The 26,317-nt window shown below is 42.9% G+C and overlaps 1 protein-coding gene across 3 annotated transcripts in view; it reads right to left on the bottom strand.

Annotated features, from left to right (window-relative positions):
* Positions 1–26,317, bottom strand: part of EML6 (EMAP like 6) — a 253,275-nt gene that overhangs the window by 122,416 nt on the left and 104,542 nt on the right. For all 3 annotated transcript variants that reach the window (XM_040993458.1, XM_040993459.1, XM_040993460.1), the window contains exons 3-6: positions 24,190–24,288; positions 18,572–18,640; positions 10,912–11,097; positions 9,435–9,570 (exon numbers count right to left, since the gene is read on the bottom strand). In XM_040993458.1, the coding sequence (XP_040849392.1) occupies positions 9,435–9,570; positions 10,912–11,097; positions 18,572–18,640; positions 24,190–24,288 (490 nt within the window). The remainder of the gene's footprint in view (positions 1–9,434; positions 9,571–10,911; positions 11,098–18,571; positions 18,641–24,189; positions 24,289–26,317) is intronic.

Raw genomic sequence — 26,317 nt, forward strand, 5'->3', positions numbered from 1 at the left:
GGCCAAGGCAGTCACTGCATTGCACGCTTTACCCCCTGCTTTGGGAGTGAGAACAATGTACAAATAATACCAACAGCCAAGAAAGAGGTATTAAAGCCACTCTGTTTCAATTAAAGAAATGCTGTTGTTAATTTTAAAAAATACATGCTGTGGATGCCTTTGACAATACAAACAGAGGGCATCTTGTTAACGGGCGAGGTGTTTATACAATGGACCACCCTGGCCTTTCCCTGGCCCTGGCATGTGTGTAGTTTATACGACCAGCAGATGGCACTAAAGAGCAAATCACCCATTTAAACCTAAAAATCCTCTAAGGCTAAGATAAAATTCTTACCAGCCCTTTGCCCTGGTTTTACATTTAGACCAGACAGTGGAAAACAGACTCCTGCTAATCCTCTCAGCTTCAATTCTGAGGTCTGGGCATAGGCAGATCTAGTCTACAAATATCCAAACATACCTCATGATTAAAGAATTCTACTTATTTTCCATATATTCACCAAGGTTTTAAGTACCTGGTCCAGATTTAGACCCCAGACCTCAGCCCATCTGAGCTGTGTGATATGGTAAGCCATTTAATCATTTCAGTATTCATTTTTTTCCATCTGTGAAGCAGAGAGCATATAAGCATTCAGCATTTTGTATCAGTATGGTCGGCACACTCTTCTGCCTTCATCAATAAATCTAAGTAATGACTATTGTCACCAGCAGGTTGCTATGCTGTGTCAGGGTCTTTTCATTAGGCTTATGCCTCAGTGTAGAACAACTTGTTCTCTGTGATATCAGATCCCAGTCGCAGGAGAGGTGAGCGCCAGGAAGCTACGCAGTACCCCCAAAGGGCTGTCCGTCCCTTGTGTTATATCTCACTGGCTGTTGCTGGCTATGAGTCCACTGGGTTGGATTGCAAATACATAGGGCAAGGCTGTGGTCCAACGCACAGAAAGCATGAAAGTGACCTTTGCCCCAATGATTTGGCAAGAGATGGGAAGCTGGCAGAAGAAGGGGCACCTGGTACGCCACAGCATCCTTCCAGTTGGTGCTCTGAGGGTTGGTGGATGATAAAGGACCCAGGACCACCATCCCTAATGTTCACTGTGCAGCAGATTCTGCAAGGAGAGGGTTTAAACACAGAAGCCAGGGCCCCACATGGGGATCCCTCCCAGAGGCCCACAGTAGGCTTTGGCACAGTACTTTTAGCTCCTTTGGCCTGAGAAGCACCACCTGCCAAATTGCTCCTGGCTAGAGTTCTCTCAGCCTACAGTCACACTACTGTACTTTCTGAGGTCCAGGCTGCCTGGCCGGGGGCTTTCAGTGGCACCTTGGCTGACCCTGTGCTGGTGGGGCCTGGGGAGCAAACAGCAACAAGACAGCATCAGCTTCTCAGAGTCGTACTACTGTCACATACCTCCTGGTATTACCTAGCCCCATTCCACTGAACGTCCCTGATGACTTAATATGACAATGCCAGGCCCTCGATGGCACCAGGAAGCACTTGCTGAGTACATGAGGCAACTTGCCGGAATCACAGAACCAGCAAGAAAAAGAAAGATTGAGCTGAGTGTGCAAGATACGGTATCTTAGCTCACAGGAGACTCGGTGATGCTGCCCCTATCACTACAATCTCATGAAGGATGCCAACACCAAGAAGGGTCTTGGGCGGAAGAGATGAACAACAGTAAGAGTGATGAGGAGACCTGAGTGGGAAAGAAAGCGGCAGCCTCTGCATCCCTTCGGGAGCAGGTGGCTGGAGCCACTTCAGGAGCCTGGGGCCTGGAGCTCTCTGCTTGCCAACGCATTTTGTGTCTGCTTAAAGTAAACCGTGGGAACCTGAAAGAACTCAGCGAAGACACGTACCTCCCTCATGTGAATAAGGACCAGAACTAGTTTCAAGTCTGGGGATGCAGGGAGCCCCTTACTAAAACACAAAGAGGAATTTTCAGGCCGCAATGGCAAAGCACCTAATCAAGCACAGGGCCCTGTGCAGCTGCCTGGACTACAGCTAGCCTGCAAATCTGCCTCTTCACTCCCCGTGCAGCCATAACCTCCTCAGTCCCTGGGATAGCTCAGGATAAACTGTGGTCCTGTACACGGAAAATTCAACACATAGGTGGCTGCAGAGTAGGCACGAGGTCCTGCTACGGAAGTTCCACAGGGCACCTGCACAGGTTGGGCCAGTGCAGCCTCCAAAATGCTCTCCGGATCGTTCTCAGTTGTGGTGGCCAAGGTCCACTGCTCCTGACGACAGGGAACTTTGCTGGGACTCTCTAGCAGGACTCTGCTCAAATAACATTTTTTTAAAAATAAGATTTATTTTCATTGGAAAGACAGATTCACAGAGAGATGGAGAAACAAAGATCTTCCATCTGCTGATTCACTCCCCAAATGGCTATAATACCCAGAGCTGAGCTGATCCAAAGCCAACAGTTAGGAGCATCTTCAAGGTCTCCCACATGAGTGCAGGGTTCCCAGGCTTTGGCCCATACTCTACCTCTTTCCCAGGCCACAAGCAGGGAGCTAGATGGAAAGTGGAGTAGCTGGGACACAAAGTGGCACCCATATGGGATCCCAGCATTTGGAGGTGGATGATAGCAAATTGAGCCAATGCACCAGCTCCATGTGCAAAAGACTCTTAAAAAAATCTTTGGTGACTTCAAAATCCAACCCACGGAGTCCCAAATCTTAACACCCCAGGAAATTCGGAGCATCCCCATGGGCTAATGCAACCTTGGGACACAAAACCCAAAAGCCATGCCCAACCAGCTTCCCATCCAGGGAAGGGATGCAAGGCTGGCTTTCCTATGTGGCTGACACAGAGGGATTGCGCACAAAAAGAACCATCACCAGCCCTGGCCTCTCTCTGCCTACATTTGCACACAGCCTAAGTCAACAGGCCACTGCCCCCTGGCTACACACCTCACCGTCCCCACAGCATGCCTTCAACAACTCAACTGGGAGAGAGGCGGCCTGGACCAGGGAAGATGGAGAGTGTCTGGGGCAAGTGAGGCCAGAAGGGACGACGAGCAGAGGGCCAAGTGAAAAAGCCACCCACAGAACTCAGAGGAAAACAGGACACATGTGTATCACTTGAACTGTGAGCAAGGATGCTCTTGATAGCTGGTTTTTGAACACCGTGTACCAAAGATTCTCAATCGTGGCATGACTGGCAGGTGGCTTGGGAAAATTCTGTACCTGTCCTGTGCATTTCCAGATACTGATCAAGTTCCCTGACCTCTGCCCACAGACACCAGCTACAGCCCTCCAAGTGTGACCACTAATACTTATCCAGGGTGGGCATCTAGTACAGTGATTAAGACACCTCTTGGGATACCCCCCATCCCTATTTGGGGAAAAGGGTGTGAGGAAAAGTCAACAGTAAGGAAAAATAACCCACATTCCGTCCTCCAATCTTATTTGCTTTCTTTCTGTCTGTGGTTGTGAAAAGCCACTGGCCTCTCTCAACCTGTTCTATGACCTCCTGTCCTTGAATGCTACAGGTTGACACACAGATCAAGTTATCTGCTGCTCCCTCTGCAGTATCTGTCTCTTACATTACCCTACAAAGTTCTGACACTTCAGTCTTGCAACACACTTTCCATTTCCTTCTCCCAACAGCACTTTCCAGGACTCCAGCGTGTGTCAGAGCCTGTTTTAGAGCCTGGGAAGCAGCAGTGAGCAGCGAGACCCTCATCCTGGCAGAATCGGACAGTGGCCATGAATGTAATGCAGAGTACATTTTACACCCAGTTACCAGAGAGAAGGTGCTCAGGAGCACCTGCAGTGACTGAGGCAGAGTGTATAAAGTCAGTCATCAGGGCAGGCACCATTTGAACAGAAGCTTGAAGGAGAAAGAAGAAAGACAGCGAGCAGGCTGTCAGGTTCAGTGCTATACAAGGGGCAGAGCGTGAGGGCAGAGAGGGGAGGGCTGAGCCAGCTGGGAATGCTATAGGGCAGCTGGAGCAGAGAACAGGAGGAAGACACAATGGCTGGAGGTCACCTGAAGGAGTCTGACTCTTTGACTAAGGCAAGTAGGCAATCACTGCAGAGTGCTGACGGAAGGAATCAAGTGACTTTGGGGTTCATGTAAATGTCCAACCATCCCTCTAGCTGCTGTGCAGAGAACAATTGTTGAAGCGGGGACAATGGTTATGAAGCAACTGCAGCAATCTATGTGAAGGAGGGTGGCCGACCCAGAACAGGGAAGGGGCAGTGGAGACGATGCCAAGTCTCAGAGGGGGGATCTTGAGTTCTGGAGACTTCAGATGGAGAGCTCTCACTAGTGACTGATCTAATGCAGGATCTCTTTGGATCAGAATTTATGGTGCTTTAATACCTCAATAAATATGTGCTACAGGCAAAACAAACATAATACTCGCTCCTCCCCCATTTAAAGCTCATGATGACTGAAGTAGGTTTTAAGAATATTGCCTATTTAGTCCTTGGACACATATGAAGCACTTAATAGATGCCTAGTAAATGTTTATTAAATGGAAAAATAACTGAATACATCTGATATTATGTGAATAATCACTGCATTGCTTTAGACATGACCATTTACAACCACTAACTCAAACTATTTTATCACCATAGAAGTAATTCATTTTGGCTGGTTAAGAATTTATGTTTGGCTTCCCTTGGCACTGTGATAACTTAAAAGCCTCCTTATTGTACCCAGACCATGCATTTTTTTTTCAAATATCTGACTAAAAATGCATGAAGTTGGGTGTGAGATAGGTTAGAGCCCCAAGTCCACAGGTAGCTTAGTGCCCATCCTACTCACCTGTGAGATAAAAGTTACACAGGGCCTCAGTGACTCGACAACCCTGGAACTCAACATTCACTGAATCATTTGTTTGAGGTGCACCATCCTAAACACCTGAAAGGTTTTGGTGCCAGGCATACTTTAGTCTTTCTTGCTTACTTCTAAAAATCCTCAGCTCTCTCCTGGTCCATTTTTTATTTGCTCTGACGAGGCTGTGTACAAGCACAAACGTGTGAGTTGACAGCCTCAGGATATGCAATGATATTCTTTCATGATGCTAGAATAAATTGTCAAAGATTTTGACTATTATTTCAAAATATTAAAGCTGTACAATAAAGAAAAGAGGAAAGTTGGATTTGGGATTCAAAACACGTCCAACGGGATCTACGGCAACACCCTGAGGTTCAAATACATCTGCAGTGAATGCTATGAATATTCACACACACGGCGACTCTTAAATAGCCTCACAATCATTCACATCAGGTTTTGTTGCCCAAGTGTGCCTGGTTTCCTAGACTTCCAGGCTTTCAGAGTTGTAGGTGCAGGATCCTAGATGACTCAGGTCATTGGTTTATATCACCAGGTTGCTGCAAAACTTGACTGAGCCCTCACTGGTCAGGAAAAGTGGTATCTTACCGAAGATAATGTAAGTCACAGAGGAAAGTGAAAGGCTGTACCTGCCATAAGTAATGCTCTCAGTGATGTGTTCATGGTGTCTTTGACTTCGCCTGGGGAAGGTGGAGCCCTGAGCATCAGTGCTGGCCCTACTGATTCCTGTTAATGCAAGCACGACCCATCCCTAAGCTGATTCACACACATCTAAAGCAGGGTTAATTGTTTTCATTAAAGTCAAGTGTCCTAATTAGCTCAAGCTTGACTACAAAAATGTAGGTTTTATTCATAATGTCCCTTTACAACAAAAATCCTAATGTCATGTTTCTGAGCTTATATTCATCTTAGTTCATTTTAAAACTGCCCTATCTTTTTAATGCCCAACAGTTAATAGTTATGAGATGAAAACACCAACAAGGAAATAGCCAGATTCATCTTGCAAGTTTTCCAGGAGTCCACAGAGGAGCAAAGATAACTTTGTAGGTAGCACCGTGACCTTCAGAAATACACTTGGATTCCCAGATGCTAGCACTTACTTAAATTTAATGTTTTTAAATTTAAGAGGAACACAGAAAGTTATCAGTACTGTGTCATGGGAACTGGGACAGGCCCATGATTCAGCCTCTTGCCAAATTTGTTTAGAAAGCTGTTTGGTTGTTTGACCAAGATGAGAAATCACCTTATTTCCATGGAAATGAATTCAAGAGTCATTGTTAGATCAACAGCAAAACTGTAGAAGAAATATTCAAATCAAGTCCTTATAAAAATGAAACCATCCTCCTGTGTACCTTGATGTCCAAACTGAGAGCAAAGACGTGATAGTGCCTTGATCGAACTGCTCCTTTCAACTATACTTCCCTTCCACCCATGAGGCAGAGCACAGGCGGGTCAGAAGCTCCCAACTGCTTTCAGGGATGGTTCAGGGATGGCTCAGGAGGGGCGAAAGGCAACCAAACAACTGCTGACCACGCCCCCACTTCCTCTGCTTTGACCTTTCCCTGTGCTATGTCCTTCCCCCTTCCTTAATGCCAGCACCCTCTGCAAGCACTCCAAGGTTCAAGGGTATGACATTTGCACTTGAAGGCAACACTGGGAAGAAGATTACTCATTACTTTGTAGTTTCCTCCTCAAATCCTCCTATTCTACTTCCTGTATTTGTGCTAGTCTCCCACATAACTTTTCTTTGGAGGCACACCTTCCTGTCAAGGGCGGGGGAGGATTGGGCAGCTCGTCTCAGAGTGGCCCAGTAAGGCCTATTGGGAGAATCTCTGATAATTCCAAGCCATGAACCCCATTGTCTCGTAGCTGTTTCTCTGTGACAATGCCACCAAAGCTTGGCTGAAGACAGAGGAGCACCTCCAAGGGTCATCCCAGCTGCCTTCCTTGGCCTGGCCCTGTCCACACTGGCTCAAGAATTCCCTAAGTTGGATGTGATGGCTGAGCCATATTCAGATTGTTAAGCCTTTCTTCTCTGTGTTCAACAGGCATGTTACATCCAAGCACTGAATTCACAGTACATGGAGAACACTTCATGGCAGTGTAGCCCAAAGTCTATTAGCACAGGCATCGATGGTAGAGAATGAGTTTAGTACAGTGCTATGTGGATAAAATTTCCTAATAAAGTAGTTACAGCTTATTTGATAAGTGAGAAACAACCCTGACAATTAAACCTATGATTCCACAGATACTATACCCTAACAATAAAAACAATTTTAAAAGTATGTATTAACATGACAGTGAAGTAAAATCTTAAGACAATGAGACTACCGGTAGTGAGCAGCCAGTCTCAAAATGAAGAAGGTGGCTGGATGTATAGTAGTTTACCCTACACTCTCCCAGGAGCTCCCTCCTTGCCCAAGCCCTTCCCCGAGTCCCTAGGGCTCAAACTACAGCAGGATTTACACCATCCTCTCAATGCAAGTCCATGCCTTCCCCTGAAGTATGTACTACTAAGCAATTAGTCATCCCTCTGGCATGCATGCCAACTCTTTTCTCTGACAAATTTGAAGTCCAAGATTCCTGGCACATGTCATGTGATGCAGGCTTGTTTCAGGGATATCCAACCCAGTGGGCCCCACCCAGAATTGCTTCGATATTGGAGGGGTGGGTGTGAAAATCTGCTGAGACTAATGTTTGACGACAGGAGTCGAAGTATATGATCGATACAAATCCCTGGTTATACAGATGCCCACTCAGAACTGGCTCCTGAATTGCCCTTCAAAAGCCAGAGTCAAGGACTCAGTGTGAGGGAGCAGAGGGGAGCAGGAAGGCTTAAGTAAAGACTCCTGCCCTGACTCCCTACTTCAAAATTTATCTCTTAATCATGTGACACAATTTTTGGATGACCTGGGTGAAGTGACTTGACTAAAGCAGAGTGATCATTTCTGGTTGATTCTCTCCAACAGTTAGTAAAGTTCTAGTTGACAATCCCATCTAGCAAGTTAACACATCAGTAATCTCAGAACCTATTCTGCTATTAGTTGACCTTGAAGGATACACCAAGAAGTCCCAAGCATTTTTAGCTGCATACTAACCTTTGGGAGAGGGGAGGCTTGCTCTCTGTTTCAAATAATTTTCTTTCTTTTTTTTTTTTTCAGGAAAAGCCACATTGGTCTACACTCTGTGGAAGACAACATGAAACTCTTGTGTCTCACAGGTGTCCTGAGATAGACACCAAATGGTACATCTTCCTATGCCCACCTCATGCTTAAGCTTATCAATGCATCCACACCAGGGTCTGAGTTTCTATACCAACAGTTCCACCTCCAGATTAGCTGACTGGAAATGCACATGTTAAAAACAGTTACAGGAAGAGACAAAGCTGCAGGAATAATTAGGAAGTATGCTATCCAGCTCACCTCCCATTGGTGAATTTTTTAAGAAGGTTGGTGGGCCCGCCATTTATAGAAGGTGGCCTGAATTTGCTTCCTGCTGCCAGTCCTGAAACCCATCCCAGGTCAGCAGAGTGTGCTGCACATGGCCTGGCCCAGGGAGCAACATCCAGGGGCAGCATTCCATCAACCTACCTGGGGCGGTTTAAGATGAAGGACAGATAATTTAACTATTTGGGGGCTTTTGAGAACTCCATGGCTCATGTCCCCGGGTCCTCTCTAGAAAAACTCAGGAAACTTGTCTCTCCAATCAGCACTGGGACTGAATCCCTTTCACTTGAGCAGCAGGTAGCTTCATCTGGTGCCCTGACTAGTAGCACCGGACACTCTCCCCCAGCCATGAGCCCAGGAGCTGAAAACCAGGTCTGGGGCCATGTGTGGTTAGTGAACCCAACTTCCCTGCCTATGTTCTGTTCTTTAGCATCAATGAGACTCTGTGTTACTTTCATACTTAAATTTCCTATCACAAGCAGGAAGTTATTTATAAAATAGTCATGTTACTTGTAAAAATAGTACATCTAAAACGAGAAGTTAATGGAATATAAACACATACATACATATGTATGCACATATGCATATATATTCCCCTATATACAGAGGCCAATGCTGGTGCTATCCCCATTTTAAAGATGAGGAAGTAGGAGCCCAAAGATGTCAAGCAATTTGACCAAGCTGTTAAATCCCAAGGAGAATCTTGATTTGAATTCTGGCCTCCTAATGATGAGCCCATGCTTTTCATCACTACTAATAACATAGCTGCACCTTTAAAACTATATTCTTTTTTTTAAGAAACCCTTTCTTTGTCTCATTTTCCCCATCATTTACTTGTGTCACTGTTCACAGTCACAGGCAGGGCACAGTCACATAAAGGGTGACTAACTCATCCAGAACAGCTCAGTTTTATAACAGCAAAGTCCCATCTCCCAGGAAACTATTCCATATTGTTAATATGATCCTGGTTATCTACTGTAGGACCAGATCTGGTGCCTACAGATGTCTTCGTGCAAATCAGCAAATAGGGTATCCATTTATTTGTTAATATTGTGTTCGACATAGCACAAAAATTGCCTCATATCGCTCAGAGCATAATGTGGGCACAGCAAAAAAAAAAGTGTATAATGAACATCATACTGCACGTTCTTAGAGGGATACGGAAGTAGTGACACATCAATTACCTTTATATCCTTGTTCTGTCTCCCTGAGGTCAATTTTGGTTATCGGTTTGAAGTCCGTGTCCCATAACCGTATGCAACCATCTCGGCCACCAGTGGCAAAGCCTTCTTCACATGCATACATGCTGAAGATCCCAGCCTGGAGATTGAAACCAATAGTGTTCAATGGCACAGTTACCCAAGCTGTCATCACAGTTCAATCCTGATGATGAATACAAAACAAATCCAAAACATAAAAGCAAGGACACCTTGCTCTCTTCTGCAGTTGCAACAACAGACCACACAGGCATTTTCAAAATCCTTCATCCAAGCTTAGTCTCAAGATGCTTGTAACCACCAAAGGCAAAAGAGTTCCGGCATTCCTTTGCCATTTCTAAAGTGATGACCCCCTCCCAAAATCAAAAACACAAAAACTGATTACCTCAGAAATGGACATCGTAGGTTTCATTATGCAACTGACACTTCTGAAGAATAGACTAGTAGTGAGTAACTCCTAAGCTGCTGTCTAAAATAAGTAACATCACACGAGGAACATGGACACTTGTACAAGAACAGTGGCACTTAAGAAGGTCTTCTCGGGGCCTAACTGCAGTGTACATAACATTGCTATTAGCTTGTGACCTATCATTTGAAGATGCTTTCCCCCCACCCCATATATTTCAAATAGTTTCCTGTGAAAGAGGCTACCAGCATATAATGTTGACATAAGATCCGGTATGAAGAGAAACCAGGGCATTGAAGTGACTGCTTTTGTGAATGAGGACACACGCTGACCTTCTAACTTTTTAAAGAGCTTTTTCATAATTAGCAAAGCCCAGAAAATCGTTCTGCAACATACTCACTACAACACATCCACTCACCTCCTTTCCCTGTCCTAGCTTTTTTTTATCATCTGCAGTTACGAGCATGGAACCCTTTTCATATATATCAGAGGATACCAGGGCAATGAGTTTGCACTTGCTTTTCACAGAGCAGACTTTCACAACAGAGGAGGTTTTCATAGTTTCTCTGCACTTTAAGAGTCAGACACTGATGTGGCGGTTCCTTCCACCCCAACACACCAAGCAATGCAAACACCACACCTTCCTGAACACAGCTTCCCCATGCACGCCAAGGGCTGCAGACCAGCTGCAGAACCACGGGGGCGGAGGCACATGTTAACAAGTTTCCTAAGGTGATCCTAGGCACCCGATGTTTTGAGAGGAACTGGTAAGATGACAACAGTGACCACAAAGGTCTAGTCTTCTGTCAAACTGCTGCTGACCAGTAACAGTCCCCGGCTAATTAATAGTTAAGGTGTAACTGAATAAAGCTATTATGCTTTGAAATGTAACTTTAGGTCAACTCAAACGAGTTTTGGAGCTCTCAGGAGTATTTTCCAAGTATTTGCTTAAATCCTCCAATTTTAAAGTAAGGGGCAAAACACATATGGGACCCAAATGACTGAATCACCTCCACAGTTCCATAAAGTAACACTCACACTGTGTGCTCCTTGAATGGTGCGAGCTAAGTTGAGCCCTTTCCAGACGTAGATGTCGCCGTTTAAAGCACCAGAGTAGGTGAGGTCTTCTTTGGCACATGCAAGGCAAAGGATGGTCTGAAGATCCCCTGTTTTGCCAAATATTCCTCTTTTTGCAGTCAGGGCATTTCCACAGAGGGTCCAAAACTAGACAGTGATTAAATAAAAAGATCTGAGCACAGAGTACCTAGAGGCATGACAGGAATGGTGTTGGTCTCAGTACATTTTACATCATTTATTGTACCTTACTTAGGCCCCTAGGAAATTCACTTCTTGTTTATGACAACAGAAAGCCACAAAACATTGTAGGCTACCCCTAGGGAAATGACAAGAACAATGTATTTCAAAGTTTTCAAGTTCCAAAATCTCAAAATTTTGCTTGTGTGTGAATGATACCATAGTAGAAAATACCAATGTTCTTTTCGAACTAAGGGGACAAATCATGCTGAATTATTTTTCAAATTATTAAACTTTTGGGTTATTGTAGAGAAGTTTAAAAATATTAAAAGGAAAATTGAAATAAGCTGCAAGTTCTTGTTTGCATGATTATATATCATCTAAGCATTTGTGAGGTTTAATAATTGCTTTCTAACTATGTTAGAAATCTTCATTCAATTCTATCTTCATAATTAATCTTGTGGTAGACCAGAAGCATAAAGCCGAAGTTATTTAACAGTAGGCAGCAGGAATATTCTATGAGTGTATGGAAATAAACGATTTTACTTTGCTATAGTTTCTAATGTATGAGCCAGTATAACCTGTCATAAAGCCTCGTTACCTATGTTATTCAATCTGCATGGGACCTTTGAGAATAAGCCAGGGCAGATACTATTATTAAGCCCACTTAGTAGTGGAGGAAAGGAGGTATTAAGTAGCTCATCAAAGGCAAGGGTTTAATGGGGTGATAGATGAGAATATTCAACATTGCCTTGAGAACGTTAAATCTAATGAGGTTACACATGAAATGAGGAGAGACTTATAAAGCAATATATTCAGACTATACACAAGTGGCAAAGAAGTCCACAGAGAATTAAACTGAATTAAATTCAATGAACAAGGGTAGAATTTCTATCAGTGGCGAGGGACAAATAATGTCATGAATACAGGAAAGCAGTCAGATAACTTCTGGGTGGCAGGCATTGTATGAGGGGAAGCAAATCAATGACAACAGCCCTAATATTTCCTGTCTGCAAGGGAGGAAAAATGGAGGATCTCTCAGGGTGGTTAAGGCATTGGCAGAAGCAGTTCCAGGCCGACTACACTACCAGGCCAGCCAGGACTCAGGCAGCTGTGGAACGGACAGGGTTGCCACAGGGTAGACTAGAGGCACATGAGCAGGCATTCAAGACAAAATGGCATTTCCTTTAATGAAAAAACTCTCAACTCTGGTGATTTCTTGCATTAAATCTTATGTGTATTTAGAAAATGTCTGGGCCCAGCTCAACAGCTCAGTGGCTAAAACCTTGCCTTGCAACCAGTCAGGGTCCCTTATGGGCACTGGTTCATGTCCCAGCTACTATACTTTCCAGCCAGCTACCTGCTTGTGGCCTGGGAAAGTGGTGAAAGATAACCCAAGTGCTTGGGCCCCTGTAGCTATTGGGAGAACAGGAAGAAGTTCCTGGCTCCTGGCTTTGAACCAGCTCATCTTTGGCCATTGCAGTCACTTGGGGAGTGGACAAGTGGATGGAAGATCTTTCTATCTCCTTCTATAAATCTGACTTTCCAATAAAATAAAATAAATATTTAAAAAGGAGGAAAATGTTAAAGTGTACCTCAAAAGAATAAGGTCAGGGGAAATACTAATCTGATAAAAGCTTTGGAAAACATTGCAAATGTAATAATTTACAGTAGACAGAAATGTCTTCTTATCTGTGGCTTACTTCCCCCAAATGCCTGCAATAGTTGGAGCCGGGCTGAAGCCCAAGTCACCAAGAGCCTGGAACTCAATCCAGTTTTCCCACACAAGTGACCTGAATCTAGTTATCTGAGCCACAACTGCCATCTTCCAGAATATGTATTGGCAGGAAGTTGGGGTCAGGAACCAGAGGCAGCAATCTAAACCAGAAACCTAGTTGTGAAAAATGGGTGTACGAACCACAGGCGAAATGCCTGTCCCAAACACATTAAATTCTGAATCTGAATGGATTATCAGACATAAATGACCACTGGCTATGCAAATATGCTTAAGGCATAACTAGATGACCTCTGATGTCTCCTCTCAGTATGAAGCCTCACAGGTGACAACTAATGAGAAAGGAATTGTCCGCCGTTAACATAGGATGTCCATCTCTGACCCAAGGTAAACATTTTCAGATGGACAACCAGGAAAAAAAAAAAGAAGAGTATTTCCCCTGACCTGTATTTGATCAACACAAAAACTGTAACAACAACAATCGCTCAGTCTGTCAGTTAAGACACTGGCTAGGACACCTACGTCTTATACCAAAGTGCGGGGCTTTGAGGCCCAGCTTCCTGGTCCCAGCTTCCTGCTACTGCCAGCCCTGGAGAGCAGCAGGGGTGGGTTGGGTAGCTAGGTTTTAGCCACCCCCATGGGAGATTTGATTCTGTCTCTGGCTTTGGCCCAGCCTAGCCCTGGCCACTGCTGGCATTTGGGGAATGAACTAGTGGATAAGACCCAGAAGGTGTAATGCCTACACAAAACATTTCCAGTAGACAGATGTCTTTTTATTTGAAAGGCAGAGTTACAGAGAGATAGAATCATCTGCTGGTCCACTCTCCAAATGGCCCCAATGCATGGAGTTGGGCCAATCTTAAGGCTTTTTCCTGGTCTTCCACATGGGTACAGAGGCCCAAGCACGTAAGTTAGCTTTCACTGCCTTCCCAGGCCATAAGCAGGGAGCTGGCTGGAAAGTGTAGCAGCTGGGCACATAAACCAGTGCCCATATGGGATGCTGGTGCTGCAGACAGAGGTTTATACTACTATGCCACAACAACAGCTCTCAAATGAATCTCTTAAAAAGACAGAGATGATACAGGCATGAGGTTTGACAGAGAGAATATCAAATCCCTAAAATATATTGTCTCCTGAGAATCATTTCTCATTTGGAAAGTACTGGCAGTTTAGGATAGCAAGGCATCATTAAATTCACAACAAATGAACAGACACTGTTCATTTTCTCCAGTTCATAACGCAACTGAGTTGACATGGCTAAGGTGATCCTCTCCTTTCTTAGGTCTCTGTTGAGGGAATGCAGAAGGCAGCACAGTACTCCAGACCCGTCAGGCTTATTTGCTGTGAAATCAACGAAACAATGTTCAATTGCTCCTGTTCTGCCAGAATTCATCTCAAGTAACTGTAATTTTGCCTGTTTGCCAAGTACTGGGATTTGCAAAACCAGAAAGGGTATCATCAGCCCAGTTATATTCATATAAAAAGTATTTCTTCAAAAACCAAAGCTCTTCCATTCAACTTTTGCCTGGAATCATTCAATGTTAAAGGCACACTTTGGAAGAGAGGGGAAGAAAAGAAGAGATGAATTCCAGGTTGGCAGTAGAAAATGCAGATCATGAAAATAATTTGTTAAGGACTGTGTTAGCTTGTGGTAGATTCATTTATAAGGAATATTAATAAAGAATGACTGGAGGTGAATGTCTGCAGATTATTCCATTTCCAACAACAACAACAAAGATTTATTTTTAAATGCTTCACTTAGGGAAACAAGTTTCTAATTCTGTCCCAACAACTAGTCAATTGAACAGGGTAAGCAGCCCTTGCTATTAAAAATTTCAGGATTTCATCTATTCCTGGTTTTAGAAATAACTGATTCAAAGTTACAGTTATCCAAAGATGGAAAGAAATGGGAGAATCTGGAGAATTCTTTCAATTAAGCAGCTCATCTAGTTAAGAACAAAACAAAAACTGCACTGTATTATGAAGGTGTTAAGCCAGCATAGATCATTAAGCAGATCATTTCTCAGGGGAAAGATTTCTCCACAGGGAGCCAGCGCCTGAGCTGCAACCTCATCTCTAGCACTGGTTTTGTGATCCTAGAAAACTGGCGAAGAAACTAACATTGCTGTGCCCCTGCTGGTATGGCACTCTGTGTATTACAGCCTTTAGTATGTTCAGGAGCATGTGGGGAGAGGATGAAATTCATCCTCAGAAAGATTAACTAGTGTGCACAGGATTAAGTGAGGGGAAACAAAATCAAGATTTCTCTCTCTCTCCTTCCCTCCCTCCCTCACTCCCTCCCATTTCCATTCCTCACTGTGCAACATGCAGGTCAGAGGATGGTCCCAGATGAGGTCCCTGGCTTCCAGAAAACTGCTACTGAGAGCCTGATGAAAAACAGGCTCACTAGGAGCTTGCATGTTTACTCACTGGTGCCTCAAAAACCAACTCAGTGCTTCATGTCTTAGGCTGATGGGTAGATATTACTTGATTGTTATTTTCAAAAAATTGCTAAGGAGCTTCTGGCCAAAATCTTTCAAAAATAATGCTTTCCTTGGAAAGAAAATCGAGGAAAGAGGTTTTTGGTGATGAAACCATTAGTAAATATAGCACACGCCATGAGCCAGGCCCTGGCCAGCTTCCCAGCACTAGTGAAGTGCCTGAGTGACTGTGGCCTCGCTGTTAACTCCTAATGGAGTGTAATGGAGAGCCCTTCCCTGGGCTCTGCTTCCTCCTGCTGCTGCTGCCAGACTCACCTGCACATCAGAGCTTACCGTATCACATCCACTCCCTAAAACAATACAGCTCCAACCAACAGGGATCTCTCTGCTACTGATGTGGTTTTGGGGTGTGGCCTATCTGATGAAGTGCCCTATTTCAATCATTAAACTTCCAGAAAATTGGAAACAGGAACTATCTTTGTTGCTTCACTTAGTACAAACCCAATGAGGTTGTGTGAGTCTCATGGTCTTTCGCGTTACTGCACAAAGCATGGAAGGGGCCTCTAACTGCTGCTGAACCATAAAGTTCACCTATCTCAGGCTGAACATCCGGTCTTTGCACACAAGAATTTTAAAACATTTGCAAAGCCCTAAGGTGTTGGCAGGACACTTTACAACTTGGACTGGTGAAACCTCATCATCTATCTTTCAACTTAGTGTCTTTTCTTTTCTCATTTCTATTGAAAGCAATACAAATTATCTCAACATCATTTCAGAATAAAATACAGGATAAAATAAAATATTTAGATTACCCATCCATTCACTACCCAGAGAAAACTATCTAAAATTTTAGACTATCTTCTCAGTGTTTCTTACTGAAAAATACACCTTATTTTTAAAATAGTCACAAATCTACTCCACTTAGAAGTGAACTATAATTTTTCCCAATTAAATAAATCTTGAGTATTTTCCACTGTCATTACATAATCATGTAGAACTTGGTTTACAACAGTGGCACATTATTTTATCATATGGACATACTATGCTGTACTTAACTATTGGAGCAGTTAAGTGGTTTTCAGGTTTCCCTCCGATTAGTTTTACTGCTATTGTGAAGCTATTAATCATCAAATGAGCTCCTGGTCCACAATCTTCCCTGGGATACATTCCAAATCAAGAAACTACTGGACCAAAGGGGATAAACCTTTCTAATGGTTAATGTGATCAAATTTCTGGGCCAAAAGACTACCAACTTATCCCTCATCAGCAACATGTAAGAGCTCATTCCAACAATCCATTCCTACTCAGGGAATGTTGTGATCACGTCTTGATTAATTAAAATATTCTCTTGCTTTTAGATTTGTATTCCTTAATTTTTAATGAGATCTAGCATGGTCTGTCAAGTAGGTCTAGGAGCCAACAAAGTTTTTGTTTTGAATCAAACATCTGCTATTTTCAACAGATTTGCTAGAAGTCTTCACATTTCAAGAATACACCAGTATCTAACATACCCGTTGTTTATAATTTCCTAGTTTGTGACTTTCATTTTGTTGTTTTTGGGGAAAGAATGGGTTTCTATGGTGTTTTGTTGTTTTTAAAGTGAAACTGATCAGTACCATCCACTATGGTTTCTCTCTTTACATTCATGAAAGCTTTTCTCTAATTTGAGAGCAGCTGGACATTTGCCTATATGTTTCTCTAGCTAACACTGTTTTAAATACATTTTACTCTTTAATTCATATGGACTTTTATTTAGTAGAAATTAACTTTCTCCCCCAAGTTAATGATTTTTCTAGTGTTTACTGGTTATAAATACGCTTTTTGTATTCTAAATTATTGTGTACTTTAAGGCCTTTTAATATTTCCACCTTTAAAAAATTGATTCATTTCTATTCCAGGTTCTTCCATTGTTTTAATTACTTTAACTTCTTAGGCTTTCATACATGGTGTTGCATATTCCCCTTCAATGTTTTTTTTAAAGATTTATTTATGTTTATTGGAAATTCAGATATTCAGAGAGGAGGAGAGACAGAGAGGAAGGTCTTCCGTCCAATGATTCACTCGCCAAGTAGCGCAACGGCCGGTACTTCGCTGATTCGAAACCAGGAACCTCTTCCAGGTCTCCCATACAGGTGCAGGGTCCCAAAGCTTTGGGCCGTCCTCGACTGCTTTCCCAGGCCACAAGCAGGGAGCTGGAAGGGAAGTGGAGCTGCCGGGATTAGAACTGGTGTCCATATGTGATCCCGGTGCATTCAAGGTGAGGGTTTTAGCCATTAGGCCACGACACTGGGCCCCTTCATTATTTTTTAATTGTAAAGTTCTTAGTCTCATTCTTTTATGCCCCAAGAACTGTTCAGATAACAGTGACAGCCATTGTAATAGAGACTTTAATTCAATGGGAACCACACATAATTTCAAGAGAAATTACGTATTTGCACATTTTAGACAACATGTTTAGATTCAAGATTATCTCTCCAAGTGTCCAAGTTTTCTTGTATATTTCTCTGTAAACTTTTACAATACTTTTCAGGTTTCTAGTTACATTTCTGGGTGTTTCACCACTTGTCCTTATCCAACCTTTCAGTAGGAATAATTGGGTGAATCATTCAAAATTAGATGCAAGGGATCCGGTAACAGGAAAGGTAGGTTGGAGGAGTCATCTTGGTGTCTACCTTCTTCACAGAGCAGTGCACTGTTTTCCTAATAGCGGAGAAGGCAACCCAGTGTATTTTAGTCAATATTGTCCACAATCCTACAGTTAGAAGAGGGGGACTCATATGCCAGCTATCTGGTCATGTAAACAACAGGAGCACAGGGCTTTTAAAAAACCAAGGGACCAGGTAGGTTTGCCCTGCATATCCTTCTGTTTCTACATTGACTCAGACATGACATTTTTCTTCCTGGAGAACATATCAACCTGTCAAAGAGTTTTGACATGTAAGACGTGTTCACTGCATTGTGAAGAACTGCCAACATTGCAAGCGGACTTCAAACATGCAGCTCGGTAAGGGTGGAGCCTGCCGTTCAGCATTTTCAACTCCCTGCTGACCTCTTCACTGGACTCCTACTTTACATTCCTGAAAGAGCCCCATTAGTTGATGTGAGTTTGCTTTAGGATCAGACAAGCAGGTAAAAGGGTTCTGAATTTAAAAGGGAAAGACAAGTTAACCAGTCTCACAACGCCGAAATCTAACACCATTAGCTAAATCAACACCAACAATTTCTCTTATACAAGAAAGCAAAACATTCTTAAAAATAACCACTTTACCTTTATATGTTTGACTCCACAGCTAACCACTCTGTTTGGCTGATACGGATCCCAGGAAATATCAAAAATCTGTTCAAGAGAGTGAAAAGTTGTGTTGATCATTTCATGTATCTTTATCATGTCCCAGATACCAACGCAACTGGCTCAACGCTACCCTACATTTGGGTATGATGTGACCCCCTGGAATAGACACAGAAATCAGTCAGGAACTGCCCCCACACATGTGGTAGCCTCATATATACTTACCTCAGGCCCAAATCACAGGTGATTAACAAAATTACTGAGAATAAACTGTTGTTTTACAATTATTCCATTTTTCTTACAGACACTAATTTTTATAATTTTAGTTACTATTTAAATTATATTTTCTATAGTCCTTCAACATGATGATTAAAATATTTGGAAAATTGTTCAATACAAGTTTTAAGAATTGTAAATGTAGAATACTTAACTCCAACAAGGAAAATTCTTAATGGACAACTACAATTCAGTGAGGCCAACAATCTTTAGTTCCACTGAACACAAGGCACAGGCATTTTTTGGACACTAATTCATCATTTAAAACAGTCCTTCAAGCCATCTTTTTTATTATATATTTCATGGTCTTTACATAGTTGATTAGGGTGCAAATGGTCAAGGGCTACAGGAAAGTGGGTAAAGACCATTGTTTCCACATTCTTTTTCCTTCTTGTATCTGGGGGAAGAGGAGAGACAAAGGGAGAAGCTACACCCGCCCTCCCAACCACCCCAGGGTCACCGATGTGGGACATGCTCTGAGGGCATTGTTCAAGGGTTTTGATGATTCAACTGTTCTGAACTGCTGCCAATCTCGCCATTCCAAGCACAACGAATCTCTCCAAAATCCACTGGTTGATATAGTCCACCTTAGCATCTTCCACTTGTCCAGATTTTCACTGCCAACCCTTGGCTGGGGTAGTTGATCAATTTGTTTTGTCTTCTGTCCTCTGTTGTGGTATTAAGTGTCCTCTACAGGCTCCAATGTACTATCATATCCTCCATGTGCACATGGATATGCTTGCTGTCTACTGCTCTGTCTGAGCCACTGAAGAGGTTCAGCTTTAACAACGCACTCCATGGTCAGACCATGGAACCTGCACTTCTCATGTTTGGGGTACTGAGTCCGGCAGATTGGGGAGATACCCAAAGAAACTTCATCTGAAGTGACCCCAGACCAGATTCCTGAGTGTTCTTGCCAGTACATGGTCCAGTACAATCTGTTGTCCTTATCAGCCTAGGTATATGCTGGTGGTTGCAATTGCTGGTTCAGTTCTGCCTCCATCACCATCTTTTACACAAACCAATGGGTGTTGGAGCCCATCCCAATCCTGCCCACCACACACTTGGCCATGTAAACCAGTGGGAGCTGCAGCCCAGTTGGGGCAACTCCCAATAACCCTCACCAGGCCTGCCCCTGCCCTGGTTTCAGTGCTTGCCAGTATGTACAGCAGACTGGTCCAGTCTCTCCCACATCCCATTCAGCTCTCATACTTGCCAATGGACATTGAAGCCTAGTCCAGCCCCACTATCCAGCCTACACACCTGCTGACGGGTGCCACACTGTCTAGCCATGCCTACCACAGTCCTGGTTCTCATGCTCACCAGGCACAGTGACATCCCAGGAGGGAGGTGCCCACTGTTTCCCTCCTGGGCCCACTCCCATTCCCGGATCATGCACTCTCTAGATGGTTCTGCAGTTTGGCTTGACAGAATTGGCCCCATGTTCCAGCATCTGCTAGTTGCTTTAAGCCATCATTTTAATCTGATTCGAATGTATTTTCTTTTTCAAAAATTTTTTTTTATTAAAGTCAGAGTTACAGATACAGAGAGAGACATCTTCCATCTACTGGATTTTGTCCCAGATAGTTGCAATGTCATGGCCTACACTTGGCCAAACCCAGGAGCTTCTTTTGAGTCTTCCATGTGGGTTCAGGGGCCCAAGCCCTTGGGTCATCTTCTGCTGCTGTTTTCCCAGGCCATTAGCAGGGAGTTGGATCAGAAGTAGAGCAGCCAGGACATGAACATATCCATGTAGGTTCCTGGTGTCACAGGCTGCAGTTTTACCAGCTATAGCAGAATTCTGGCCCCAATGCATTATAATTTTTAATTCTCCAAGCAGCTGAATAGAAACTAACACTGCTTATTAGTCTTTAAGCAGACCTACAGGGTATTTTGGAGATATGGCAGAGCCAACTGTCCACCTTTGACTCACATCACTAATGAAGATAGGTTACAATGCCTATCTCCTGGGATGTCCCAGAGATTCATTAGTGAAACTGGCACCAGGTCCAGCCACCTGTACTTTAGACAGACTGGCAGATTTGGACACAGGTGGTTCACAGACCGCATTCTGTGAAGCACAGATAGAAAAGGGAAGACTAGTTGTTAGAGCCAAACTCTAGAACAGAGGGAAAAAAATCTAGGCCATTCATCTCATCATGTCGAGGAGAGCCATTATCAACCCTAGAAAGAGAACTGAAGAAAAGTACTTGGTCCAAACATGTATTTTAACTACTTGAGCTCAGGCAAGTTTTTTTTTATCTTCACCTTAACCTCCTCTTCTCAGAAAAAGATAATGTTACTTCAGTTTGGTTATGACATTAAGACAATGCATGTGAAATCATTTTGCATATGGCACTTACATAAATGTAATAGATTAAGTACTGCAAATAATGTTGTACTTAGCCAAAAGCAGCCAAATATTTAAAATGGCATCCAGGCATCAATAATAAAGAGAAACACTGTGCATGACAGACTAGGGAATCTAAAGGAATGATGTTCTGAGGTATTTCATGAAAACATCCTGAGTTCTTAAAATCACTAGAGCAATGTTGTACTTTTTATAATCCACACCTTAATGTGAAAAGGTTAGTATGTTGTTGAGATCAGGCAGGTCACCTGATACTTAGTGATGTTACTAAAATTTAATTTGTCAAAAGTGATCGTTGTTAACTGGGCAAGTAACGAACTGGCAAGGGGCAGCCCGAAGAAGATGCACAAGTTCAGAGAACTCTGCTACGCAGCCTGTTCACATTCAGACAACACTTAAGAGATTAAAAAAGAAGGAGGAAAGGAAACAGGTACAGAAACAGCATGATTTCCAACAGGCTGGCATTTGCCTCATGTGGACCTGGTGATTAGGCGGTAGGCTCTTAATTGCTGAAGGTCAGCTGTTAGGATTGGTGTAGATTTTTTTTCTTCACACACACAGAAGTGTATACTTCTAAGGAAGGGCACCATGATTCATCCAATTAAGCTGCTGCTTGGGCCACCTGCAGCCCTCAGAGTGCCAACTTCTCTGTACCCCAAGCTAATTTCCTGCTACTGTGTATCTAGGAGAGCAGTGGATACTGGGCCCAGTGCTTGGGTTACTGTAACCCACATGGCAAAGCTAGATGGAGTTCCTGGCCTCTAGCTTCAGCCTGGTCTAGCCCTGGTTGTTATGGCTGTTCGGGGAAGAACCATAGAATGGAAGATACTTTTGTCTCTTTCCTTGTCACTGTTTTTCAAATACACAAATAAATTTTTAAAAATAAAAAAATGGATTTTCCCAAGTTAGGTTTTCACTTTGTCTACCAAAACAGATTTCAGTTCCTTATATAAGATTCTAGGTATGGAGGTTTCTTTAGGACAAATTTAGTTAAATCTATCAGCAGAATTTGAACAACGGAAGTACCCCATATGCAAACTAGGTGCTTCATATGCAAACCTTCTGAAGAAAGTTTTCTGATTCAAAATTACCTTAACTTTAATTTTTTTTACATTCTTTAAAGCATAAAGCCCCAAAATTCAGACATATAGTTACACTATATAAATATATATTTTACATAAATGAATTGGAAATAGTAGAATAATTTAGACAAAATAGTCTGTGTAAGTCTGCACTCAGAAGCGATAGGAGCAACTTGGCAACTGCTTATACTGGCTCCAGTCCCCTTTCTGGGATCACTAGAAATTCATGTATTGATCCACTCAATTTACTCTGTAAGACAGAGCATACAGGGCATACAAAGAAAATTAACATCCAAACCTGCCACCCTGGCAATATTTTCAATCTTAATATTTCATTAAGGACTAAGCCCAAGTCAATGACATTGATTTCCCTGAGCGTCGTGCCTGAGCCCCACTGTACCACTAGACAGCCCAGGGAGGTTCCATGAGCAGCCAGGAAGGGGAAACGCTGGAGCAGAGGGATGCCAGCCCCTTCCAACACTCCAGGTCCAGCTTTGGTCACTCATGGGACTTCTGAAGACTAGATCTTGAAGGAGAATTTGAAACAAACATAGGTTCCTCTTATCACTATGATTTTCCAGAGATAAAATATAGAGTTCATACAAAAACTGTTTTAGAATTAACTAAGCCAAGGACAGGAAATGTACTGTGCAACTGGAATCTCCTTCCACTTGAATATATAAACATTAATCAGAAACATTAAACAAGTAGGAAAAACAGTCATTCAAATTCATTTTTTTTAAAAAATGAGAAAATCAAGACAATGGAGTCAAATTATGCCTGGCACTGGAGGGAACAATTTCTCACTGAGATATATGTATTAGTCAACCTCATCCCTATCTTACCAGCTGTGACTACGTAAACGGTTACGTGCGATGTCAATAGAATGACAAATAAGCCAACTTACATCCAGCAGTCTCAAATGTAACAATCACAAAATGGTCATTACATTCACTTGAAATAAAAACCATTTCTTGTAATCTTCTCTTTCTAAAGATTTATTTTTATTGGAAAATCAGGGCTGGTGGTGAGGTTTAAGTCCTTACCTTGAATGTGCTGGGATCCCATATGGGCACCGGTTCTAATCCTGGTATCCCTGCTTTCCATCCAGCTCCCGCCTGTGGCCTGGGAAAGCAGTCAAGGACAGCCCAAAGCCTTGGGACCCTGCACCCAGTGTGGGAGACCCAGAAGAGGCTCCTGGCTCCTGGTTTTGGAGAAGCACAGCTCCAACCGTTGCGGCCACTTGGAGAGTGAATCATCAGATAGCAGATCTTCCTATCTGTCTCTACTCCTCACTGTATATCTGGCTTTCCAATAAAAATAAATAAATCTTTTTAAAAAATCAGATGTGCAGAAAGGAGGAAAGACAAGAGAGGAAGATCTTCCGTCCATTGATTCACTCCCCAAGTGGCCAAAATGGCCAGAGCTGAGCTGATCTGAAGCCAGAACCAGCATCCATTTGGGACCCCCCGGTGCCTGCAAGGTGAGGTCTTGAACCACCACGCTACCACACCAGGCCCTCTTGTAATCTTATATATGAATCTTTCTAACAACTATACACACTTATAAATGAATACATATAAAGTATACATAAAATTTCATATCCAATTTACTTTGAATTTTTGAAGAAGCCAAATGTCAGAATTTAAAAAAAGTATTCAGCTAGAGAAAGCATTACCAACTGAAAGTATCTGAATAACAAAAGAAACCATGCTCACACAGCTAGCCATTTGTTATGAATTAATAAAAGAAGTTGTAGCATGACAAGCTGAATGGATAGGAGAAATCTATACAGAGTAAAATTTCCTTTTTAAAATATAAAAGCAACCCCACAGTTCCCTACTGTCTAGAATCCAAACAAGGCTTACCCGATCTGAATGGCCAGTGGCTGAGGCCAGGAGCTTTCCTTTCCGCCAGTCCCAAATGCACACTGTGTTTTTGGCATCCAATCCCACAGAAGCTAAACGCTAAGAATAAGAACAGTGACTTAATACCTGGAAGTGAGGCAAAGATCTCCTACAACTTATGCTTTCTTGTAACAAACACTTATTGATTACCTACTGGGGCTTAGGCACGGGGTTTCAGACGAACTCCAGGATTTCACAAAATCAATCTTACAAGTTAAATGAAAGATATCACATTAGACCACATCTATTAAATACCCACTCTGAAACACCAAAAACCTTGGAGTTACAGCCTATCTGCCCTTCTTACATGCAGAAGACAAATACACAAAATACACAAACTTGCCTGAAGTCTGATTATTTGAGTGGAAGTCATAGAAACAGAGTTTGAAGGCAGAAGTTTTTGCTCAAGGAAGTCATTGTTAAAATTTTAAATTATTTCATTTTTTTAATTCCATGACACAGTTCCACAGGCTCCTTCCACATATCCCCAACCTACCCTCACTAGTTTCTGCCATGTCATTACAATAGTATGGTCCTTCACAATCAGTCATGAGTCCATCATTCTGCTATTTACGTGGATCCTGACATTGTAGGCATGGACAATGGCAGAGCCCGGCATCTCACTGTCAAGACACACCCAACAGTTTCATTAGGACTCCATGTTTGATTTGGAAGTACAGATGGACACGGCATTGCATCTTCACATCTCTACGTAACAGTCTCTACTACACAGTTACTATACATCCCCTTAAATGAAAAGCTATACAACAAAATCAATAGAGAGAAAAATAGCAAATTTACAATAACATGAAGTTAAGCAACATGCTACTGAATGACCAGTGTGTCGCTTAAGATTTATTTTCATTTGAAAAGCAGTTACAGGGATAGAGAGCCTGCATTCACTGGGACACTGCCTAAATGGTTATAAAACCCAGAGCTGAGACTGTCCAAACACAAGATCCCAGATCTTCTTCCAGGTCTGGGCGCAGGGGCCTAAGTTTTAGGGCCAACTTGTGTTGCTTTCCCATGCACACTGGCAGAGAGCTGGGTCAGAAGTGGAATAACTAGGATTCGAATCAGCTCCTATATGGGAGTTGGTGCATCAGACGGAAGCTTAATATACTATGCCACAGTGCTAGTCCCACTTTTTTTAGTTGAAAGGAGAGGCAGACAGACAACAAATACATATGAAGAGATTCTTCAATCTCTTGATTTACTCCCCAAATGTCCATGATAGCTAGGTCTGAACTAGATTGAACCCAGTAGCCTGAAACTCAATTCAGCTCCCCCAAGAGGGGTGTCAGGGGCCTCAGCAATTAAACCATCACCTACCTGTTGCCTGCAAAGGTGTGCATTAGCAAGAAGATGGAATGGAGAATGCCTTTTAGCCTTGAACCCACACTCTCTGACGTGGGATGCAAGCTTCCCAAGCAGCTTCCTAGCCAATGTCCCACACATCTGTTTATTTCCCCTTTTACAAATACATATTTATTATAAAAAACAGAGAGTCAGAATTCTTCTATCAGTGGAGTCACTGCCGTAATGCCAGCAGCAGCCAGTGCCAGCCCTGGCCATGCCGGGAGCCTGGAGCTCAGTTACGGTCAGCCCCAGGGATGTCAAGGCTCAGGGACATGGATCATCCCTGCTGCCTCCTGGATCTACATTAGCAGGAAGCTGGGACTACAGGTGCAGGGAGGTGGGACTCCACCCAGGTGAGGGGTGTGGCCATCTTATGTAGTGGTTTCAACTGCTGCCCAAATACGTGCCCAGAGCCAGAGTTTTGAATTAGCTAAAATTTGTTTAAAATTTTAATGTGAGATTTAAGAGAGCCAAGGTTCTGTTATTGAAGAGCCTTTCAAACTGTTAATAATGTGTTTGACAACTCTAGAGACAAAATTCAACAAAGGCCTATCGTCATTCTTGTGTGCTCTCTAGAATTTCACAAGCATGTAACAGTGGCTAAAGGACAACTTAGAATTATGTCATCCAACACTTGATCTCCCCAGCTCAGTTATCTGGCTTTAGGTAAGAACCTGTCTGCAAAGAAAGGAGAAAAATCATCACACAACTCAACACTAAAATCAAACAA

This window comes from Ochotona curzoniae, unplaced genomic scaffold (genome assembly GCF_017591425.1).
Source record: "Ochotona curzoniae isolate NIBS_2020 unplaced genomic scaffold, NIBS_Ocur_1.0 contig_883, whole genome shotgun sequence".
In the NCBI taxonomy this organism is placed as follows: Eukaryota; Metazoa; Chordata; class Mammalia; order Lagomorpha; family Ochotonidae; genus Ochotona; species Ochotona curzoniae.